A 23,248-nucleotide genomic window follows, 5' to 3' on the forward strand; every position below is an offset into this window, starting at 1 on the left:
TTCTAACTGCTAGTAATTCTATCGACTTTTACGCATTACGCGTGAGTGTTTCCACTCTGCACCTGAATCCCGTGGGCCTCCCACTTCCTAACCTTTGGTTGTATAGTGTAGCCCCAGCGATTCCCTAGGCCTATCCTGTGTTCGTGACAGTGGTCCTTATGCCACTTACTTAGTATATGGTTTGTGTGGCCCCTAGGGCCTAACTGTATTACTTACCTGTGTGACTTAATGTATGCTTAAATAAGACTGTGTTGTACTTACCTCGAATCTCATAAAGAGTGCTGAGGGTTTGACTGGAATAAATACATTCTATTTTTATATATATCTGTTGTGGTGTCCTTTCATTTGGTATTCAAGGGATTACATATGGTATAACAGCTGGCTTCACATGCCATTCAGAGTTTAGCCTAAGACTGCTCTTGTCCATGCTACCACTAGGATAGCTGGTCTATAAGGTTGACTTTACAACCAATCACCATAGGTTGTTTGGACTGATACAAGGTGTACACTAGAATTAGTGACAATATATATCAGGCCAACTTCTCACACCGCACATGTCGTGCAAGTGAATAATTAGCTGATAAGAAGAGAGTCAAACAGATGAATTAACGTTGCGGTATTTCATTTGTCAAATACATTAGTCAGATACACTGGATGGTGTCGTTTGTTGCCTCAAATTATGCAAATACTCCACTTTTATGACATCATGCCTGTGAAATATGCGGTTTGAAAACAAGACCTTTTGTGCACTAGTGACAAACAAGCATGCGCTATATCTTAGAATTCATTAACACCTATGTGTAATTAATCTCGAGAAGTGGATAACATGTCGCAATCTTTTCATAAACCAAAGACCACACAAAGGTCTGTCGCCGTATTTTCAAAATGTCTTATGGCCATGACTGCGGTCAAGGATCTCTAGAATATTAATAGGGTCCGGGGTATAAAAAGCTAATTTCTCAACCTCTTCCACTCTATTTTACGAACCCATTGCACTTTCAAGCTCTTAAGGCCATCGAAAATTGAATAAAAATTGATCATTTCTAGCAGCCCCTCTCACTTCCCATAAAGAAAGCAGAGCTGCCATGTCCCCAGCCGCGGAGCACGATCTGCACCAGAAAGCACAGAATTGCTGGCCGGGGACAAGTTAGGCCGAAGCAAGGTTGAGATGGCAAAGAAGAAAAAGGCTCAAATCCATTCTCGTCTCAGTATTCAAATGAGGACTGTGAGCACCTGGTGATATATACATGTAAATACGACACAGTAATAGAATAGAAAGGCCCCCATGGTAATTCTTCTAAAAAATCTATTCAAAACTTGGTCTAAGAAAAGTGGCCACAAAAAATACGTTCGAGAAAAGCCTGAACATAAAGGTAAACACAGAATCAGAATAGGGGGCGGAGACTGAACCCATCCCTTGACGTCCTCCCTTTGAACATTTTTTACCCTCCTAGTGGCAGCTGTCACTGTTACTGATTAGTGAAAAAAAATTAAAAAGAACTAAAAAAAAAAAAAAAAAAAATGTGCCTGAGCTCCTCCAGGACGTGAAGGTCATCATTGTCATCATCACTTACGGTGACAGCCATCACTCTCTGCTTCCCCTTCACGCTGGCAAATTTATCACCAGCTTGGAGCTGAGGATCCCTCCGCGTGGTTTGCAGTTTCCATCAGAGCGGCGCGCATCTCCGCCCACTGGGGGAGGCAGCCACAGGCAGGGAAATGAAAAGTTAAAGGATGCACCGACTGAGGCTGATGCACTGAAGCGAAATTGTGATCTGGAAGCCAATGAAATACAGACTTCAGACTCAGACCACTACTTTTGATTTTAATAGGTAGAAAGAACCATTTTCCATCAGAAACCAGGGAAAAAATCCAGACCTCCCTTGTACTTGACAAGGCCGATCTTTTTGAAATGTTTAATTGCACTGCTTTTCATCCCCCAAATGAGTCCCTAATCCTGGTCATGCATCCATCCTACAAATTAGTGACCACTTCCTCAGCCTGGCAACGTCCCAAGTGGGTTGGTGATTTACAGGTGACCTTTCTTATATCCGAGCAAAACGAGTCCTTTGCTAGTAATTCCATTAGGACTTGAGTTAATATCCGGTTCTGTCTCTGCACTGAGCATTGCAATCTATTCTGATCAAACACCAGGGTTCGCACCGCTCAGAGGGCTATAAACTAACCAGGTGGCAAGAGAGTGTCCCTAGTGGGCTGGTATAGAAGAAGTACTGCAGGCTACTCCTGATTTTACAGTGATAACCCTTGAGGTACACCTGAAACATCCTTAAGAAGCTACCTTAGGGGAAAGGCAGAACTGCCGTCTCCACTGGAATCTAATGCATATGAATGTCATTAAAGCTGCATCAAACTATTATATACAAATGCACAAAGCTGACGGGATAAGGAAAAACACGTTTGGTCCTTATGAAGGGTGCATTTTCTGTATCAGTCACTCTCAACCTACCAGCTTCTCCGACAAAGACTTCTACCGGCGTGCTGGCTGGGCTCTCCCCGATGATGTTGTAGGTCGTCATCACTACTTCATATCTCTTGTATTTCTTCAGATCTGGAAAGGTGCAGAACTTGGATTAATTACAGGCCTCTTCTCATACACAACTCTTTTTAAACTGCAGTGATGGGCTTTGCTATTCAGACGTTCCATGTACTGTGTACTGGAGAACAAAGACACAATGGGAGCAGTAATACGCAGCAACCAGTAGGGGTCCTATAGCCTAGCTCCAAGCAGTCGGGGTCTCAGTGTGTTAAAAAGTAGCAAACACCAAACGTCATCATTTCGTCTTTTACTTAAAAATAGCTCACTCTTAAAAACATTACTAAACATTAAGGGGCAGATTTACAAGCCCCCTGTGCCACCGGGACGTCACTTTTTGTGACGTACTGGTGGCGCATGTTACTGCTCCATATTTACAAGGACAGGAAAAGCCACCCTGCGTGGCTTTTCCTCTCCTTGTAAATTTGGCCCCTATACACGAAGCACTTTGCGTGAAAGGGCCGTTCCATGGGTGTTGCTGTGGTTGTTCCCACGCAACACCCATGGAACAAGACACATTTCCAGATTTGCGAGAAATCGTAAATCTGGAAGTACGTCTGAATGCTACGCCTCCCCAGGGGTGGCGTAGCAAGGTGCAACGAGGAGCAATGTTTTCATTTCTCCTGGTTTTTTCCTCTTTCAATGCATGCTGCAGGCATTGAAAGAGGAAAAGCACCTTCCTGCACAAAAACAATCTCCCAATGACGCAGGCATCCTTGCACCATAGTGCAAGGGTGCCTGCGCCGGCGCATGGCAGCTGTTTGTGTGCCAGCGCAGGGGACAGCACAGGAATGCGACATATTAATGTAAATATGTTGCATTCCTGTGCTTTGGAAGTGGCGCCGCACTGCGGCACTTCCTTGTAAATCTGCCCCTAAGTTATTAATACAAAACAAAGATTTCAATGGAAATTGTGATCAGAGAGGAGGACAAATAGGCTGAAGGATCACTGCAGCAGAAAAGATGCAAAGTACAGAGCAACACTTTGTTTTGCTTTCCACCAGGAAGTTTCGACTTCTGGAATTACTATCCCGCCACGTAGATGACCGTCAACCCATCATCCTCTCACAGACTTGTGAAGCTTGTAAGCGAGTTCCTCTCCATGGACATACTCTTAGATAACAACCCCCACTTCACAAACACACAAACGTTTGGTGAATCTATGCACTAGCTTTATTATTGCTGGTCGTACCGGTGTGAGCTATGCAATGTCGACAAAGATATTCCTGAATTTCCTAGCAAAACTTTTCTAAGAATGTATTTTCTTATTTTCGCTGTGGGTGTTACTAGAAGGTATATAGTTTTTGTAAGAAGTGTGCTTTCTTAAAATATGGGACTTCCCTTGAAAATTCCCATCATGCTACCACTTCTTCTTCTGAGCCTTCCTCACAGGCCCACTTCTGTCCTCACACCTTCCATACTTTGGCTGAAGAGATGTAACTTTTTTGTCTCAAACTTAAAGCAGTTGTAATTCCAGTGTACTTACTGGTACTACTATTGAAGGAAACGCAATCCTAATTGCACTGCTACTGACATTATTACCACTTGTGATACCTCCAGGGCTACTACTAGTGATAGCATTATTCGAAGTAATACCTACCAGTATTACATCTAATGTTGCTACTGCAACACCTACTGTTGATATTGCTGACAAGCCTACAGTTTCTACTCCTAGTACTGCTAGAATTGCTACTCCTGATACACCTATAGTAACTAATAATAAGGCCAATATTACAGGAACAAGTACCACTACTACTATCACCAGAAGTCATATTACTGATTCTACTACTGCTATAACTGCCACCAATAATACTGCTTCTACTAGTAATATGTTTTAGTATTCATCAAATGCTAGTACCATAACGTGTACACATACAACTATTAATGGTTCCACTTGCATTAGAGCTAATAGTATGCCTGTAACTAGTAGCAGTAGTGGTAGACGCAACGGTTTCTACTGAGGATATTGCCACAACTATTAGTCATAATAGAAGTAAGACTGATAGTGACTGTGGCAGTTATGGTAGCAGACGTACTGGTAGCAAACCACTACTGACATTAATATTACATCTTCGTTTAGAACCAGAGTTGCCAGCGGCAGCTCTCACTGCCACTTTTATCATGGCACTTCTTATAGTAGTACAGCTCCCTTTGCAGTATGACCGTTACTCGTAGGAATTTGATTTGGATCATCCGCAATAGTGTTAGGGTTCAAATGATGCTACGAACATTCGAGTATTAGCATTGGACACTTTTTGAATAGTAGTAGTAGTGGCAGCAGGACATTTTTCTCCATTTGACACATTCCTGTAAACCTATGCCTCTCTCGGGAGCACTGCCCGAGCACGGTATGGCTGTCCTGCTCCGTAACCTTTAAACCCACTCCTCCAACTGTCTGGTCCATAAGGCTCGGTATCGTGAGTGTTCTAAATTCTAACTTTACATTACTTCACCTATGCACGGATTTTCGCATCCTCTCTTACCTCATTACCAGCAGTGGCTCCTCCGCTAAGGCGGAAAACCGTTGCCCCACTGCTTTAAAGCAATGCTATTCAGCTCAATGCCCTAACGCTGGAATTTGGGCTAAGAGCAGTTAATGGTCGCACGCGTTCTGATCCTTTGGGTGCGGCCACGTTTAATAGAGTCAACCACACCTCTAGGATCGATTACATCATGCTAGATTTCATTCTTTGGAGCTTTGTTCAGGACATGGTAGTCCTGCCTACAGTTGAAAGCGATCATAATTCGCTTTCATTGTCCCTCAGGAACCCATGGCCTTACGAAAAGATCGCAAAATCCCTTAACCCAGCCCACAAAATTTCTGTATCTTCGTGTGGGAAACGACTAAAATGGAACATGGTCGCGAAGGATGAAGCTAAACTAAATATAATCAATACTGTTCTCATAGATGCACAGTTAGAATTGGAATTGGATAGGTCAGACAAGGGTGAGCTAAATCCCGGCCGTGTTACCCCTATTTTTGAGGAGACTATTAAGTCTATTGGGAATGTATTCCTAAAAATGAATCAAGGGGGCAAAAATGCAGTAATGGGGCTCCCAAAGGGAAAGCACGATTGGTACACACCTGCTTGTAGGCACGCCAAATCACTTTTGATTAAGGCCGTCAAAAGCAAAACCCAAGGAGATATTCAGGGAGCTAGGCTAAATTATAAGAAAACCCTGGCAAGTGCCAAAAAAGAGTGGGAAATCGAATATTGGCGCTCTTTAAAAGAGGCAAGCTTGGGGAAAGACGCAAGGCGTTTTTGGGACAGGATTAGAGCCAAAAATAGACCCGATACTGACCTTATTACATGCAATATCACCAGCCAAGTTTGGGTCAACCACTTCTCTAAACTTTATGCAAATCAATCAGGTGCTACCCCTAATGCTCTCTCCATGGACATTTCTAATGAACAACATATAAGGGAGGGGGCATCAGCAACCCCGGATTTGCTAACAAGGAGTGATGCTCTAGCAACTGGAACACTATGTATAGCTTTGCCAGTAAACAACAGGGTGGCTGACTCCATCTTCTCGATCAAAGAAGTGGAGTATGCAATTACTACCATCAGGCCCCAAAAAGCAGCTGGCCCAGACGGCTTACCCGGGGACCTGTTGCGAGCGGACATCCCGAAATGGGGTAAATTTATTAACTGCCTGCTTAATGCCATCAGTGGGGGAGCGCCAATTCCGGCATCCTGGAAAGGGGCGGAGGTCGTCCCCATCTTCAAAAAGGGGGCCAGGGACGACCCATCAAATTACAGACCCATAAGCCTGCTAGATATAACACAAAAGGTGGTCGGTAAGGTGTTGTTGGTCAGATTATTACAATGGATCGACGAAAACGGCATCCTCTCCGACTACCAGGCTGGCTTCAGAGCAGGCACCGGCACAATCGAGCAAGCGTTTAGATTGTTGCTTGTGTATTGGAAGGTGGTGGTCTTGGGCAAAGGCAGTCTTTACCTTGCCTTTATCGACTTGAAGACTGCCTTTGACCTAGTACCTAGGGAGGCTCTTTGGAAAGTCCTTGCTGCCATGGGGGTGCCCAACTACTTGCTCCTGTTATTGGTAAGGCTGCATGTAAACACTTTTGCCCAGGTTAGGTGGGGGAGGAATGGTGAGAAAACTAACAGAATTCCGGTAGAGAGAGGGGTACGCCAGGGATGTGTTCTAGCTCCCACCCTTTTCTCGCTATATATCAACGGTGTGGTTGAGCATCTATTGAAAGACCCTTCAGATGAACCATCCCTGGCGGGGGAACGTATCCCGACCCTCCTCTTCGCGGATGATACACTCTTGCTCTCCAAAACCCCAATGGGACTCCAAAAACTCTTAAATAATTTCCAGCTCTTCTGTACAGAGCGGGGTTTGGTAATTAATAGAGATAAAACAAAGTATCTTGTGTTAAATCCCCCCAAAAAACCCATACGCCCCCCAAAATTGAATGATGAACCTTTGGGGAGGGTGGATGTGTTTGATTATTTAGGGATTCGTTTATCCCATAATATGCAGTGGGGCCCCCATTTATGCAAGATGCTGTTGTCTCATAAAAGAGTTACAGGGGCTCTCGTGAAGGAGCAGCGCTCCTGTGCTATAAGACCGATAGCCCCCGTTATTGATATTTATGCAGCAAGAGGAGTCAGCTCTGCCCTTTATGGTGCCGAGCTCTGGGGCTTTTGTGACACTGGCGACTTATCACGAGCAGAGAGGAAGTTTTTCAGGGTCATTATGTCACTTCCCCAAGGCACCCCCACGATTCCATTAATGCTCGATCTTGGTTGTCGCCCCATCGGTGATCTGGCGAAACTTCGCCCTTTATTGCTATGGGCTCGCTTGTGGCGGGTCCCGGAACTAGCCAAATATGCCAAAGGTCTCTCGGAAATCATGTCACTCCCAGGATGGCATAGGATAAAATGGTTGCGTGACATGAAGGCCCTTTTGCATAATCTGGGGCTAAATGCATCATGGGAAAATAAATCTTCCCCTCCGAAAGCCACGCTTAAGCTCTTATATTGGAACTGGATTGCGACCCAACGGATCTCGAACACATCATTGGGGTGACTTACTGAGGACTTCCTGAATTTTAAGGATCACCCAATCCGGGAACTATATCTCGACATTATCGAGAGCCCCTTTGATAGAGCTTTGTATTTTAAGTTTAGGACTGGGACCCTCCTACTTTATAGCTTTACATCACGATGGAATTCCCTCCCTCAGACCTCCGATCTTTGCCCTTTTTGCACATCCAGACGTGAGTCTGTGGCTCACTTTTTATTTGAATGCCATGAGTACGCCCTCCCAAGGAAAAGATGGCTTAAGCAACTGTGCCGCTCCTTGGGAACTAGACACTATATTGTGGCACTCCGTATTTTAATGTCAGATGCTCGCCCATTATACGTTTGTGCCCTTGCAAAATTCTTATCTTGGGCATGGCGTATCAGAAGTAAAAGGCTTAAGGAAATTGTTTAATTCATTCTTAAATAATTATTTATGATCTGTTTTTGCACCTTATTGTAATAATAGGTTTCTTCTTTTTTAAATGAAATTAACTTATTCCATTTTTAACTGTTACGCTTTTATGATATGTTTTTATCGAAATAAAGCCTTTGACTGACTGACTGGCTTTAAAGCAATGCAAAGGAAAAATATTTTTAGTGTTGCAGTTGCACTGCAGACAGGTTAAGTTAGGGTGCGGCCGAACTCCTTTGATGTCGACGGTGGAATGGTGGCTGCACCTTAAGTGCGCATGACGGTTGGGCTGCCGTTGTGATTGATCAGAGGAGTCTGGGAGCTTCCTGGTTCCTGCATCAGAGGACAGGAGGCGGTGGCAGCGACGGCGACCACCAGGTACGTTTTCTTTTCATTTTTTCCTAACCCTCCCTCCGCCACCGTTCCCTACCGGCCGCCAGTGCTCATTACATGGCACATGGTTCTTTAACACTCATCTCTGACAAAACAGAACTCAATGCAACACCAGCCATTGGGAGCCAACCCCCTCTAACATCCTTCAAGCTGGACCTACTCAATCTGTTCTTCTGAGCCGGGAACTGAGGCTGAGGTGTCCACTTTGATAGATGCATAAACAAGGTTTCCTTTGACTCTGCGATCCTAATTGCCACCTGTCTACTTCTTCTCAACGTCTGCAGCATATGATCCGCACCACACATTTCACCCGGATAAATCCATCATAGGTAAGCTGTTAGAGCAAATTAGATGACTGTAAAAGCCTCTTCTAGTGTTCCATCAAACCTGCCTTCTATTTGAGAAACTTCTGGCCTTAGCCGCAACCCTGGTTTTCACCTCACATCAACAATCCACGCACGCCTACTACAACTGCCTTTGAGGCTGGCTCTCTCTGCAAGAGAGAGTCTTCCTCAAATTTCTCTGTGTTGTTTTCAAGTCCATCCATGGACATGCTCAACACCTTTTTCAGACCATCCCACTGCGTATCTATCATACTTCTTTACTAGTGTATACTTGCTGCTGGTTTATAGGTGAAGCGTTTTTCATCATAACTAAGTGAGAGGGGTGGTGGTAAAAAGCAAAAGAAAACGTAACCTTTTACTTTCCTGCCGTGATCTCAAGACTGTACATTTTCTGTATCCAGCTCTGACGTCACTTCTTTCTTCAGTAGTTGAAGGAAGTACACAAAATGGAGGACTAGCTATTCAAGTTAAAGCCTTCCAAACCAATGTTGAAAATAAATATAGATGCTAAACGGTTTTAGATAGGGATATTCAATAGAAACGAAAACATTAAAAGTGAGAAGCAACATTCATGTGTTTAATTTGAAAGAGGGTGTCCCCTTTTATTCCTGGAGTTAGTGGAAGCAGGGAATGGTACTGCTGGAGAAGGCGTCAATGGTGTTTCTCATATTGAAGAAAAGCAATGGAGGATTAAAGGCATGCAGGCCCTCAGCTCTGGGTAAGAAGCTAAACATTCAATTACCTTCATTTTTAGGTCTCGCCTAGGCAGCAAATGCGCTGTCTCGTCGAGAGATGCTCTATACAGTATAGCAGGAGAAGCTCCGCCCACTTTCTGCCTATCTTTTTGATTGGCTGAATTCCTAAAGGCTGCTATCTGATTCGTTTTCGGCAACTTAATCCCACCTCCTGACGGCCATGTCGTCATTTTTCTCCTTCCATATCTATCAGTCCCTTTACTTTTACAACTCTTTTGTCCCCCTGCCTCCCCCCGTTCCCTCCGAGGTCCGTAAGTTCTCTGACCACCACCACCACCATCCACTCCCGTTCGTGCCTTTATGAACGTCCGCACTTTTGTTTACAATGCAATAGGTCTTGCGTAAATACGAGTCCTATTGCATTTGTAAATGCTTCTTTTCTGCAGGGATTGGCAGGCTGAGTTCGCACTATATTTTGCCTGATCTGTCCAGACTCTCGCATGCCCGCGATGCTTTACGTCATACGCATGTGCGCCAAACTAATGACTCTGTTAATGGCCCTCTGTGCCTTTGTCTGCACGGAATGTGTAAATAGTCATCGCGCTGCTCCAGATCTGGTTTGTGTGCCTCAGTTTGATTGTGGTCGGCGCTACAGCCAGCATTACCCGGTGCTGGCAGTCTCCAGGGAGAACCTGGCTCCGGCTTGACTGCAAACAAACAAGGACTGCTCTCTAGGAAGGAGCTAGTGCGTTCATGCATGCAACCAAGCAGAGTGTGGGTGAGTGTAATGCAAGGCTCCGAGAGTGTGTCCTGGCCAAGCGGCCCCTAATTCACCCTCTAGGCACTTCTGGGGGTAATGCCCGCTGCTACCAAGGGACGGAGGATCAGATGTCTCTGACGGTCAGTGTTTTTGTCTAATCTCGTCACAGTGCAAGAAACTGCGGAGGAAGTGTGAGAGTCCGCGTACGTGTACTGGAGTGAGTCTGTGTCAGAACGTGTGAGTATGAAGGATGATGCGAAAGTCTGTGAGTTAGATGTCGTCTATTTGTGAAATGTGATGGTGCAAGCTACCTCGTGAAAAAAGCCCCAGCACTCGTGCTTTCTTTTTACAAATTAACCATTACCGCCATACGTGCACTAGCTTCATTGGCAGCTCTGGACATTAGCCACATCCTCTGCCCACTTTCATGGTTAATAATTTGTTCTGTTGTAGGCGGCTAACAGGAGAGGGAGCGCCGGAAAGTGTGTGACTTATTATGAGTGAGTAGGAGTGTGCTGATCACTGAGGTTGTGCATCTGAAAGAGAGTGTGCGTGTGTGTGTGTGTGTCTGTGTGTGTGTGTGTATCTACGTGTGTGTGTACACGTCCTGTGCCGTGCTCCGGACGCTGGCTCCGGCCTGACAGAAAACAAGAAAACAAGTTACTTACCTGTAACTACAGTTATCCAGTATTGGTATCTTTCATAGATTCACATGCCTGAATCATTGCCGTTGCAGAGGCGGGAGTCCCACGGTAAATTACAAAAGTAGTGCCATAAGTAAATAACAGTAGTAGGCTAAAAGAAAAAGGCCTAAGGCCTAAATCTTAGAAGCCTATCTACATCATTATACCAAAAGTTAGCTCCAACCAATCAGCTACCAGCACCCTCTAGAACACTCTCAGCAGAGTCAGTTCTTCTCAGATTTTCTTAGCACTAGTGGGAAGTAATACTCCCCAATCATAAAGAACTGACTCGCCGGGGAGGAGGGTGGGTGCATGTGAATCTATGAAAGATACCAATACTGGATAACTGTAGTTACAGGTAAGTAACTTGTTTTCTTATCCAGTATTGGGGTATCTTTCATAGATTCACATGCCCGAATCAGAGTAGCAAGCAGTAAGCCAAATGTATTGTTGTTTGCGGATGGTGGGAGACAGTGTTCATAAAACTCCCAAATTGCATCCACAATGGCTGAGAAATGTTAAAATAACCAAGCCTTTAAGGAATCAAAATCAATATTAAAAGACATTACCGAAATAAAGCATGAATACATCAATATTAACATACAGATATATCTATGTATCCATATCTTTAAACATATAAACATATATGTTACATGAAACATGGTAGCATATAAAAGAGAAGAAGTACCTGAATCTGATCTTAATGAAAGAGATGGCGTAGAACCGCCTGTCCAACAGCTGCATCATCTTGTTGAGCAGATTGAAGACAGTAATGCTTCGTGAACGTGTGGACATTCTCCCATGTCGCAGCACGACAGATATTTTCTAGAGCCACTCCAGCAAACAATGCTGTAGAAGCTGCCACAGTCCTAGTAGAATGAGCGTTGGCTTTCCTCTGTAAAGGTTTGTTGGCCTTGTCATGGCAGAAATGAATCGTAGGAGCCAGTCATCTGGCCGTTGTTGCCTTTGTCACTGCAGTCCCAAGTGTCGCTTGACCATAGGCCACGAACAGTTGGTTTGGTCGCCTGATGTTTTTGGTTTTCTGTAGGTAAAATTTTAAACAGCGCTTAACATCCAGAGAGTGTAATGCTCTTTCAGCTGGAGTGGATGGATCCGGAAAGAAAGTTCTCAACCTTACCGGTTCTTTCAAGTGAAATTGAGACGGTGCTTTAGGGATGAATCTAGGATTTGTTCGAAGGGTTACATAGTCCTTAGTGAAATGTAAATAGGGTTCTGTGATAGTGAAAGCTTGGATTTCACTAACCCTTCTTGCTGAAGTAAAAGCCAGGAGAATGGCAACTTTCCACGTGAGGAATCAGCTTTGTGGATTGGCTCAAATGGTCGCTTCATTAATTGCGCCAGTACGGTATTGAGTTCCCACTCTGGAGGGGGTGCTCGCACTGGAGGGAAAGCTCGGAAAAGCCCTTTCATATTGTTTGACAAGTGAAGATGAACGGAGAGAAGGAAGCTTGGCGCATTTTCTGAATCTGGAGAGAGCAGCAAGATGGACCTTGACCGATGAAAAGGTAAGCCCAGACTTGGCTAGAGAAAGCAAAAAAGGAAGAATTTGTTCCGCAGGAGCTTGAACTGGATGAATATTATTCGCCTTGCACCAACAGCAAAATCGCTTCCATTTTAAGCGATAGGTTTTGATTGTGCTCTGGGCACGAGATTTGGCTAAAATCTCACAACAGTCCTGAGAGATGTTAAGGTCCTTGAACTCTAAGAAATCAGGAGCCATGCGTGCAAGTGCAGGGACTGTGGGTCAGGATGAACCACTTGGCCTCTGTCCCTTGACAACATCGTGGGTGTCGGAATAAGGCAAATAGGTTTGTCCTAAGACAGTAGTAGAAGTTCCTGGAACCAATACTGTCTTGGCTAACGGGGTGCAATCAGAATCAGACGACAACCCTCCAGCTTCATTTTGCGGAGCACCTTCGGGATCAAAGATATTGGGGGAAAAGCGTATGCACAAATCCCTGACCATCGCATAGACAGGGCATTCCCCCTTGAGCCCTGTTGAGGGAACCTGCTGGCATAGTATCGGCATTTCTTGTTCTCCCTCGTTGCGAATAGATCCAGTGCTGGTTTGCCCCAAGCTTGGAAAACTCTGTTCACCTGCTACTCTTCCAGTTCCCACTCGTGACAGTCCGATTGGGATCTGCTCAGTGTGTCCGCCAGAGTATTGTGGAGACCCCTGACCTGTTCGGCTTTCAGGGTTATTTTGTGGAATGTGACCCACTCCCATAATTCCTGAGCTTCCTGCGAGAGCATAGCTGACTTTGTTCCTCCTTGTTTGTTGATGTAATACATGCTGGTCATATTTTCAGTACGGACCAGCACTGAGGAACCTGCGATCCTTGGGCGGAACGCTTGCAGAGAAAGAAAGATGGCGCGGAGCTCCAGCCTGTTGATATGCTGTTGTTTGTGTAATTGAGACCAATTTCCTTGAATTTGCAAATCTTGCAGATGACCTCCCCATCCCTCCATGGAGGCATCGGTTGTTAAAACAAAGTCTGGAATGGTTGGTAGGAATGTGAGACCTTGGGCCAAATTCGCTGTCTGAGACCACCAATGCAGAGAATCCATCATGCGCGACGTGACCCTGATGGAATCATCGAACGAGCCCACGGCTTGTTGCCATTGAAGATGTAATTCCTCCTGAAGAGGTCTCATTTTGAGCCGTGCCAAGGGTATGAGATTTATCGCAGAGGAGCACATCCCTAGAAGTGAAGCACACATCCGGACAGAAACTGACCGTCTTCTTGAGATTGAAATTGCTAATTTTTGGAGACGCATTTGACAATCATGTGATAAGAATGCTTTGCACTGGACCGTGTCTAGCATTGCCCCAAGAAAAGGAATGACTTGTAGTGGACGCAACTGTGATTTGCTCTCGTTGAGAGTCAGCCCCAGAGAAGAGAAGAGATGGAGACATGCTGTTGTCGCATCCTTGGCTGCTTGTTCCGAACGGCCTTTGATCAGCCAATCATCGAGATAAGGGAACACCTGCATTCCTTGAGATCTCAATGTCGCGGTCACTGGTGCCAAGCACTTCGTGAAGATTCTTGGTGCCGATTTCAGCCCAAACGGGAGCACCTTGAACTGATAGTGGGCGCCAGCCACTGTGAAGCGAAGGTATTTGCGATGCTTGGGATGGATAGGGATGTGGAAATACACATCTTCCATATCCAGAGAAGCCATAAAATCTCCTTCGTTTAGACAGCTCAAGATTTTGGAAAGTGTGACCATCCGGAAACTTTGCTTTTTGAGGAATTTGTTGAGCTTGCGGAGGTCCAGAATCGCTCTCCATTCCCCTGACTTCTTCTTGATGAGGAAGAAACGAGAATAGAAACCGGTTCCTCTTTGAGATGATGGAACCTTCTCTATTGCATTCTTGAGGAGCATCGTTAAAGTTTCTTTGAACAATAAGTGAAGACGAGGGGGAGGGGGACACCTGGGTGGAGTAGTAGGTGGCGGTTTGATGAATTCCAAGGTGTGGCCGTTGGTTACTAGGTCTAAAACCCATCGGTCTTTGGTAATTTCCTGCCACTTGTGAACAATAGCTGAAATTTTCGCGCCCACGGGTAGAGAGGGTAATATGGCTGGCGCCCTGCATAGATCATTGTTTCCTGTTGGTATCTCGACCTTGATTCTGTGAACGTTTTCGACCACCCTGACCGGAGAAACTAGCCGAAGAGGATTGGCGGTATGATGACTGGCTGTAAGGCTGTCTATACTGCGATTGATACTGCCTATTTTGTTGGTTTTGGAATCCTCCTCTTGAAGCAAAACCACGTCCTTTTGCACCTCTGAAAGATCCGCGCCTGTATTGAAGGGCGCCTAACGATCTAGCGGTATCCGTATCAGTTTTGATAGCAAGGAGGGCCTCATCAATATGTTTTCCAAATAAAGACTCTCCGTCATAGGCCATGTCTAAAATTTTCGTTTGCACTTCCGGCCTGAAAGTTGTGGCTTTAAGCCATTCCTGGCGTCTAAGCACTGCATCACCGGCAAGCTGTCGAAAGATGGTGTTCATAATGTCCAGCGCGCAATCTATGATTTCAAATGTGGCTCGTTCTCCTTCCAACAGAATCTTCCTTGCGTCTTGCCTATGGTCTTCAGGAATGAGGTCAATAAGTCCCGCCATATCTGACCACATTTGACGGTCATAGCGACCGATTATTGCCAGGGAATTGGCAGCTTTAATAAAAGCCGCTGCCATAGTTGAAATATTTTTACCTATAAGGTCCAGCCTCCGTCCTTCCTTATCAGGCGGTGTGGTTATAGGTGTCGCAGGATTTTTGGATCGTTGTTAGGCGGCTTGAGAAATTACTGAATCTGGTCGTGGATGAACAATCAGACAAGATGGACTGTTAGCAGGAGCACGGTACTTTTTCTCAATGCGAGGAAGTACAGCAGGAATAGACACAGGCGTCTTCATGATCTTAACCCCTTAATTCCAGATATAATCAATGATAGGAACAGCTCTTGTGATCTTTCTAGACTCCTCCTTGAAATCATGCAAAAAGCAGTCTGTCTGCTCTACTGTAACAGGCAACTGGAATCTAGATGCTGCTCGCTGCATCAAAGTATGAAAGCCCCCGATGTCCTCAGGGGGAGAATCAGAAGGAATAGGAAGGGGTGGAGAAGGCATCGGTATAATATAATTGTCCCAGGGATCCGTAACATTAGTAATTTCGGGTAACTCACACTCTTCAACCTCCTCTTCAGAGAATGTAACGTCATGGTGCATGTCGATCTGAAGGCTGAGCCAGCGAAACAGGAACCTCAGACTGAGGTAACGGATCAGGGATCCCCGCTGGTGGAGGTGGATTTTCTGGGACAGCCTGTTGTGGGGGAAACCTTTGACGGTAATCCGCCAGCATGGCCTGGAGATCCTGTATGAGTGTAGGAGAGAGGTGACTCATTTCCTTCTGGCGCGAATCCCTTCGAGGCAATCTATGGTGCAATCTATGGTATGGAACCATAAGTTCATCTTGATAACGGGAAGCGGCCACTACAACGCAGCCGTTTCCACGCATAACAGTAACCACGCATGCATTACAACGCATGCGTGGTTACCACGAAAAGCCTTTACCACGCATACCTTTACTGCGTGATACGTAGTAAAGGCCTGTGTGATGAAGGTAATATTAAAAAAGGGGGGTTGGGGGGTCTCCCCCCCCCCACCAAAAAAAAACCTGATTCCATCGATGTGGAGGCAATCGGCGTTGTACCGTCGTTAGAGGAAACGGAAAGACACTTCCGCTTCATCTTTACGACGTGCGATGCAGATCGGAAGAGCTTCTAGAGAAGAGAGGACGTAGCGAGGTAAGGGGGAATTTAGTTTAAGTAATTAATGAGGGGGACGTGTAGTGAAGGGGTAAATTTAAGGGTTTGTGGGTGGGGGAATCGCACAGGGAAACATTTTTAATGTTGAGGGGAGGGTAATTTATTAGAAGAAAAAGGGGAGGGGGGGGGGGTCGACACAAGGGTATTATTAAAAACAAAAAAAGAAAATTTACCACGAAAATGCCTTTACCGATATGCGTGGTAAATGCATTTTCGTGGTAAATGTTATTCGTGGTAACGGAATTCGCATTGTAACGCATGCGTAGAAAAGGCATGCGTTGCAACGGAATGCGTTGTAATGACATACAACCCTTAATAATAATGCTCCTGGTATTCGTCGTCATCATCGTCTTGACACTTGATGTTAAGCTCAGAAGGATGGTGAGCTGTGCCAAATGGTCCCTCATTGTCTTCGTCCTCATAGTCCTCATCGTCAACATACGCTTCCAAAAGGTGAGACGGCAAAAGTGGAGATATTTTACTGTGATCTTGTCTTTGAAAAGTTTTAAGTTGAAAAGATGCAGATGTTATGGGTGTTGATTGTGAAGGCAAAAGTACCATTGTTGATACGTGAGATTGCGTTGGTAAAGTCGCCGCCGACGAGCTCTTCGTCGACAGGCTCATCGTCGATGGGCTCTTCATCGTCGACGGGATCATCGTCGACAGACTCATCGTCGACGGGATCGTCGTCAATGGGATCTTCACTGATGCGGTCGTCGACAGGACAGTCGTCGACGAGGCAGACGTCGACGACGTAGACTTCATAGATAACAGTACCTTCGTTGATGGTGGAGGCTTCGACGTGGTCGTCGACAGAGACTTCGTCAATCACTTCCTCGTCGATGATTCTTCCAGAACAGGCTTCTTAGATGTGATAGAAATCCTAGTCAACACAATAGGTGAAGTAATGGCCGTTGTCGAGACAGTAACAGTCGACGATGGGGCAGAAGAAGTCACAGAAATCGTCGACGATGGAGTCAACGTGGGAGATTTAACCTGGCTTTTACTGACGGTTTTTGAAGTAGACAGCCTCTTAGGTTCCTTGACCGAAGTAGAGGGTGGAGACAGCGTTGACCCAGAGGAAAGTTTAGGTGACATCTGTGAAGGGTCAGATACATCATGGGAAGTTTTATGATGTTTTCTTCCCTCACTTGAAGAGCTGTCATGGGATCAAGCTCTTTTGCTAGAAGTTGAGGCTCTGTCATCCTCCTGTCATCCTCCTCCGCCAAGGAAGATTTAGGCCATAAAAGCAGTCTTGCCTCTCTATCCCTAAGAATCTTAGTAGGGAAAGTATGGCAAATCCTACAATCCTTCACAACATGCTTAGGATAAATACAGTAAATGCAGTCCTTATGCTGGTCATCAACATGGACCCTCTTCTTATCACAGGTCCTGCAGGGTTTAAAGAGAGCTTTCTTGTCAGACATCCTGAAGAGATGAAGTGTAGAACTGAGTAGGCCCTCAGGGAGACTCCCTTCCACACGACGTGCGGTAAAAATCTGAGAACTGACTCTGCTGAGAGTGTTCTAGAGGGTGCTGGTAGCTGATTGGTTGGAGCTAACTTTTGGTTCTTTTTACTATAATGATGTAGATAGGCTTCTAAGATGTAGGCGTTAGGCCTTTTTCTTTTAGCCTACTACTGTTATTTACTTATGGCACTACTTTTGTAATTTACCGTGGGACTCCCGCCTCGGCGATGGGGAATGATTCAGGCATGTGAATCTGTGAAAGATACCCCAATACTGGATAAACAAGGGCTGCGCTCCAGGAAGGAGCGAGCTTGTTCATGCATGCAGCCGAGCAGAGTGTGGGTGAGTGTAATGCAAGGCTCCGAGAGTGTGTCCTGGCCAAGCGCCCCCTAATTCACCCTCTAGGAACTTCTGGGGGTAATGCCAGCTGCTGCCACGGGCACAGATGATCAGATGTCTCTGACGGTCATGTGTGCATCAATCTACCATTGTGAGCAGGATAGCACTTCTCACCAGCACAGCACCCTACCACCATGAGTAGTGGCAGGCATGGGGTGTGTGATGGACAGCACCTCTCCAGAACAGCACCCTACCACCGTGAGCAGTGCCAGGCATGGGGTGTGTGATGGCCACCACCTCTGCAGCACAGCACCTCCATCACCGTGAGCAGTGCCAGGCATGGAGTGCGTGATGGACAGCAACTCTCACAAACACGAGACCAATTTGCATTGCAAATGCTTGTTTTACTTAAATTTGGTCACCCCCCTTTCTCATAAAGCCTTCTCTTTATACAAGGAAAGTAAAACCTGCTCCTAAGAGTGTTTATAGAGTCTATTATAAATTCTCAAAATTGTTGCAGTTTTCTTAGACCAAATCAGCCCCTCTGTATTGTGCACTCACAAACTGGAATCCTTCCTCTGAGCTGACACCCAGCGGGAAGGACAGTGGGGTCATGAGCAGAGGGTTGGATGTCATACACATTAATATTGTCTTACACAAATATCATGGACTAAAAATGTCATTGGACGTAGATTTTCCGGTATTAACTCCGTAGACGATATTTAGACAGTTGCTTTTATGTCAGATGCTATTCTGAGAACGATACTCTGGTAGCAGGCCAATCAGAGATGGAGCAGCCAGCAGCCAAAGTACCCCTAGGAAGACACAAGCAGACTTACGTGTTAATTCATACGTTGTTAATGTCGAGCTGCTGCTCGCCGTCTTGAAGCTGCTCTGGGCTGTTGGGGGGAAACAAAGCAGAAACATTAGTACTATGCAGGGAGATCGCCATGGCAAAGCATGTGCATTAGAGGTGAATGGACACGGCGCCACTGGCTGCGCCGCTAAGCTTTAGAACTCTGACGAAAAGGGCATTCAAAGAAATCCCATTTTTCTCTGGCACTCATTAAAGACACCGGTTGTACATAGATTTCTGGAAATTCAAAAGGTCATTTATATCTGCACACGCACAGCTTTTATATCACTTTCTACAGCTCTTGGGCGTCACTCTGAAGATGAGGGTGCATCCTGACTTGTGATCTGAGGCAAAAACACAGCCATTCTTCGCGAGCTCATGAAGAGGGGTGAAGGAAGGACATATATAGAATGTGAGCAGTTCCAGCTCTAGCTGCCACATTGCTTCCCTGTCTAGTACGAGCTCCTGAAGAGGGGTGAAGGAAGGACACAGTTCTAGCGGTTCCATTGTTTCCCTATCTTGGAAGGCCGCAGACCTCTCCATTGAACCCAGCGTCAAAAGACTGGCCCACAAGAGCAGACGACAGGTCCCCTGACGTCCACATAACTGCAAGAATGTGCTGCAGTAGGATCAGACCGCAAGCAGGGGCAGGGCCTACTGTGTGCAACAGGGCCAAGTCACCAGGGCATTTGCAGAGTGGGGAAACCGGGACTTCACCGTTTTACCTACTTTTGCAGGGTTATGGGAATTGGCCTCAAAACATCTCAAATAGGAACACTGAGATCCAATTAGTACAACTAGAAAGAACTGCACCCTCTTAGCACTTTTACAAACAGACACTTTGATGTTTTGGGGTTAATTCATAACAGTACGTAAAAGTACTCCTGTTTTACTGCTTCCATATTCATAAATACTTTGTAAATCGGCCACAATGTGTTCAGACCTAAAATACAGGAACCAAGGTCGAGGTAGGAGATGCAAATCCAAGCACAACAGGAAGTCAGGGGCTCAGGGGGAAAGGGCTGGCGAGCAGAAAGGTCGTTTTGGCAGAATCTCTACTAGATAACTTAAGTAACGAGTTATTAGAACGTAAATTGACCTATAAAGCCAGAGAGACACATCCAGAGCGCAAAATGTAGACACATTCAGTACTCAATTATATACACACGCTCATAGAGCAATGCTTATGGTCTATTTTACCCCAAATGCAAATAAACAATACAAAACAAATGTGCTACTAAGAAAAGGATGCAAGCATAGTACTTGTATAGGAACAGGTGGCATAAGCAGGTATATGAGCTCCCGCTTGTGTGTACTCACTGACATGACCACTTAGTTGAGCAAAGAGATGTCTTGGTTTGTGATGTACAGTAGATACAGTGCGTGCAGGACATAGGAAGGGCCCAGACAGGCTGCTACCTGAGATGCACCATCATTAGACAGAGCATCATTGATACATGTATCAGCAGGTTCAAGACAAAAACATTCTAAAGCAGTCTAAAGCGGCCATTCTGCTCCAAATGTGCACCTCAAAGTTTGAAGAGACCAGGGACTGTCACTAAAGAGCCCAAATGTGCACCTCAAAGTTTGAAGAGACCAGGGACTGTCACTAAAGAGTTGAGGAGGCTCTTCGTCTTACTTAAGTGTAGTGTGAAGTTACAATGTCATACCTTACAGACATGTTTGCCACACAGGTGCTTAGGCTTTTGAACCGAAGCCCAGACCATCTAGTTCTGGTTTCCTTTCTTTTGTAGTGCCTTATTTATAAATACAAAGGCCAGGGGAACTAGAACTAGATGTTTTCTATTTGTGCTTTTTGAAAGCACAAGCATCTCGCAAAAAAGCGCAGTGGCTATATTAGGTACGTGATATATGCCAACTTGTTTCATAGTCATCAATTTACTACCTTCCAGGGGCTCAAAACATTCAAAGGGTTCCAATAACAGGCCCATTGTACTACAATGTGCACTCTTACAACTGGGAAGTTTGCCTCTTTATAATAATTCAATATGTGATAAAATTCAACTTTTTGTCCATTTGTCATCAACTGCTACTCCACTCACAACTTTGCCGGATCAGCACACTGTGTTCAGAAACATCCCCTCTGCAGACAGCACAGCAGTACTCCCATGCCCTCAACATTATTGGCACTGTACTCATATTTCTGAAAAAGATGAGCAGCTACATTTATTAATGAGTAACACGCTTGAAATCTCATCTCCTCTAGGCACCGCATTCATAGCTTCATAAAGTGGAGTCAGTCTGAAATAAAGTCAGTTTTTATAACGTTTGCTCTATGACAGATATGTTAGCGGTTCCACTCTTTATGAAAGGGAATTTCAGGATGGTTGAATTACTGAACCTAACAGGCAAAGTTTGGAAGCAAATAAAGATGTCCTTTGACATTGTTAATCAAAACACTCTCCTAAACACTTTAAAACAGAGAATGGGGTTGGAAGGCACAGTGCTTAAATGGGTTGCTTCATTACAATCCGACAGATCTCAAGTGATTAAAATAGCAAACACCCTTTCGTCTTCAATGACGGTAGGTCAAGGCGTCCCTCAAGGATCTATACTCGCACCCACTTTGTTCAATCTATATTTGGAACCATTGGGAAATCTCTTAAGGAAATCTGGGATACTTTACCACCTCTATGCTGATGACACCCAAATCTACCTTAAGGCGTCTTCCTCACACGAAATCTCAACCTCCAACTCTACTCTCATACTCTTAACTCTATTCAAAACTGGAAATGAGCTCATCAACTCATTCTGAATCCTTCCAAAACTGAATACCTCCTCCTCTCTACCTAACTCTCTCCTCCTCCTCCTGTTCAATCTTGGATGAATAAACTGAACTTACTGAACAACAAACCTATCGTTGTCGACAGCGCTAAATCCCTTTCTGTAATACTTGACAAAAGGCTCAATCTATACTCCCACATCAATTCCATTGCAAAGAATGCATGTTACCAACTGCGCCTTCTCTGGGGGATTCAATGCTCCTTTCCGGAGCAAGACCTAAAAACCTTGGTCCAATCTCTGGTTCTCTCTAGATTGGACTATTGCAATTCTCTGCTTGCTGGCCTCCCCAAATCCCACCTTTCCCCTCTCAAATCCGCATTCCATTCAGTGGCTCGTTTTGTCTTTGGGGCCAAAAGAAGTTACTACATCACACAGATACTGTTTTCTCTATGATGGCTTCCCATCGAAGCAAGATCGATCTACAAGACTGCCTGTATCACCCACAAAGCCTTGCACACATCCTCCCCTCGATAACTGGCAAATAAACTTAAAATCTCTGGAGGCTCTAGATCTTCACGTAATGTGTAAAAATTACTGCTTGAGCCCCCCACCTTCAAAAGGGAAACATCGATGGCTTAATCCTTCTCATGCAATGCGGTCAGAATCTGGAACTCGCTTCCTCCACTACTCTGTACTACCACCTCTAACCGGACTTTCAAAACTGACCTCAAATCTCTTCTCTTCCAAAGACACTTCCAGAATTAATACATCCCTTTTCATGTCCCTCAAGGAAGTTCTTACAATGTTGTAAATATGTAATCAATGCCTGTACATTCCTAATCCTATTGTGTTTTGGAATTTTGTGTGACTGCCACCTATTGTTTTATTTTACTTTTTCCTCTATCTTGCTTGTATCTTTAACGTGTAAGTAGGTACATTTTCTCATGTAACGTACTTGGTTCTATTGTGAAGCGCTCTGACACCTTTGAGTAAGTCTGCACTATATAAAATTGCATTTGGAGTAGGGGGCATGCAGACATGGCCAAGATATTTAACAGATCCTTGGGATCTGTAGAAGACAGTAACTGATTGAAATACGCCTTTGGTGATCTGTAGCTGGCACTGCCATGCAGATATGTCCAACATATGAATACAACGTTGTGGATCTGAAGGAGGCAGTGACATGTAGACACAGCTAACATGTCTAAGTGGGATGTGGAGATAGCAGCTGCACGCAGATATGGCCAATATATAAATGCTGCCTGGGGACCTGCAGAAGACAAAGCCAACATGTCTTTGTGGATATACAGGTGGCACACGGGTATGACCAATATATAAATACAGCTCTGGGCATCTGCAGATGGCAGTGACAAGCTAAACAAGCCAATTTGCCTTTGGGCATCTGCAGAATGTAGTGGCATGCAGATATGGACATCATATAAATACAGTATTGGGTATCTGCAGAGAAGGTAGTAATGTGCAGATAGAGCCAAGATTTCTTTGTGGCTATGGCCAATACATAAAAACAACATTGGAAATTTATCGTAGACAGTGGCATGCTAACAAAGCCAATTTGGAAAGAAGTC

At 45.0% G+C, this 23,248-nt stretch overlaps 1 protein-coding gene across 2 annotated transcripts in view; it reads right to left on the minus strand.

Annotated features, from left to right (window-relative positions):
- Positions 1–23,248, minus strand: part of SDK1 (sidekick cell adhesion molecule 1) — a 2,285,003-nt gene that overhangs the window by 232,535 nt on the left and 2,029,220 nt on the right. For both annotated transcript variants that reach the window (XM_085629198.1, XM_085629197.1), the window contains 2 exons: positions 18,901–18,960; positions 2,468–2,569 (listed from right to left, as the gene is read on the minus strand). In XM_085629198.1, coding sequence (XP_085485324.1) covers positions 2,468–2,569; positions 18,901–18,960 — 162 coding nt within the window. The remainder of the gene's footprint in view (positions 1–2,467; positions 2,570–18,900; positions 18,961–23,248) is intronic.

This window comes from Triturus cristatus, chromosome 10, assembly GCF_964204655.1.
Source record: "Triturus cristatus chromosome 10, aTriCri1.1, whole genome shotgun sequence".
In the NCBI taxonomy this organism is placed as follows: domain Eukaryota; kingdom Metazoa; phylum Chordata; class Amphibia; order Caudata; family Salamandridae; genus Triturus; species Triturus cristatus.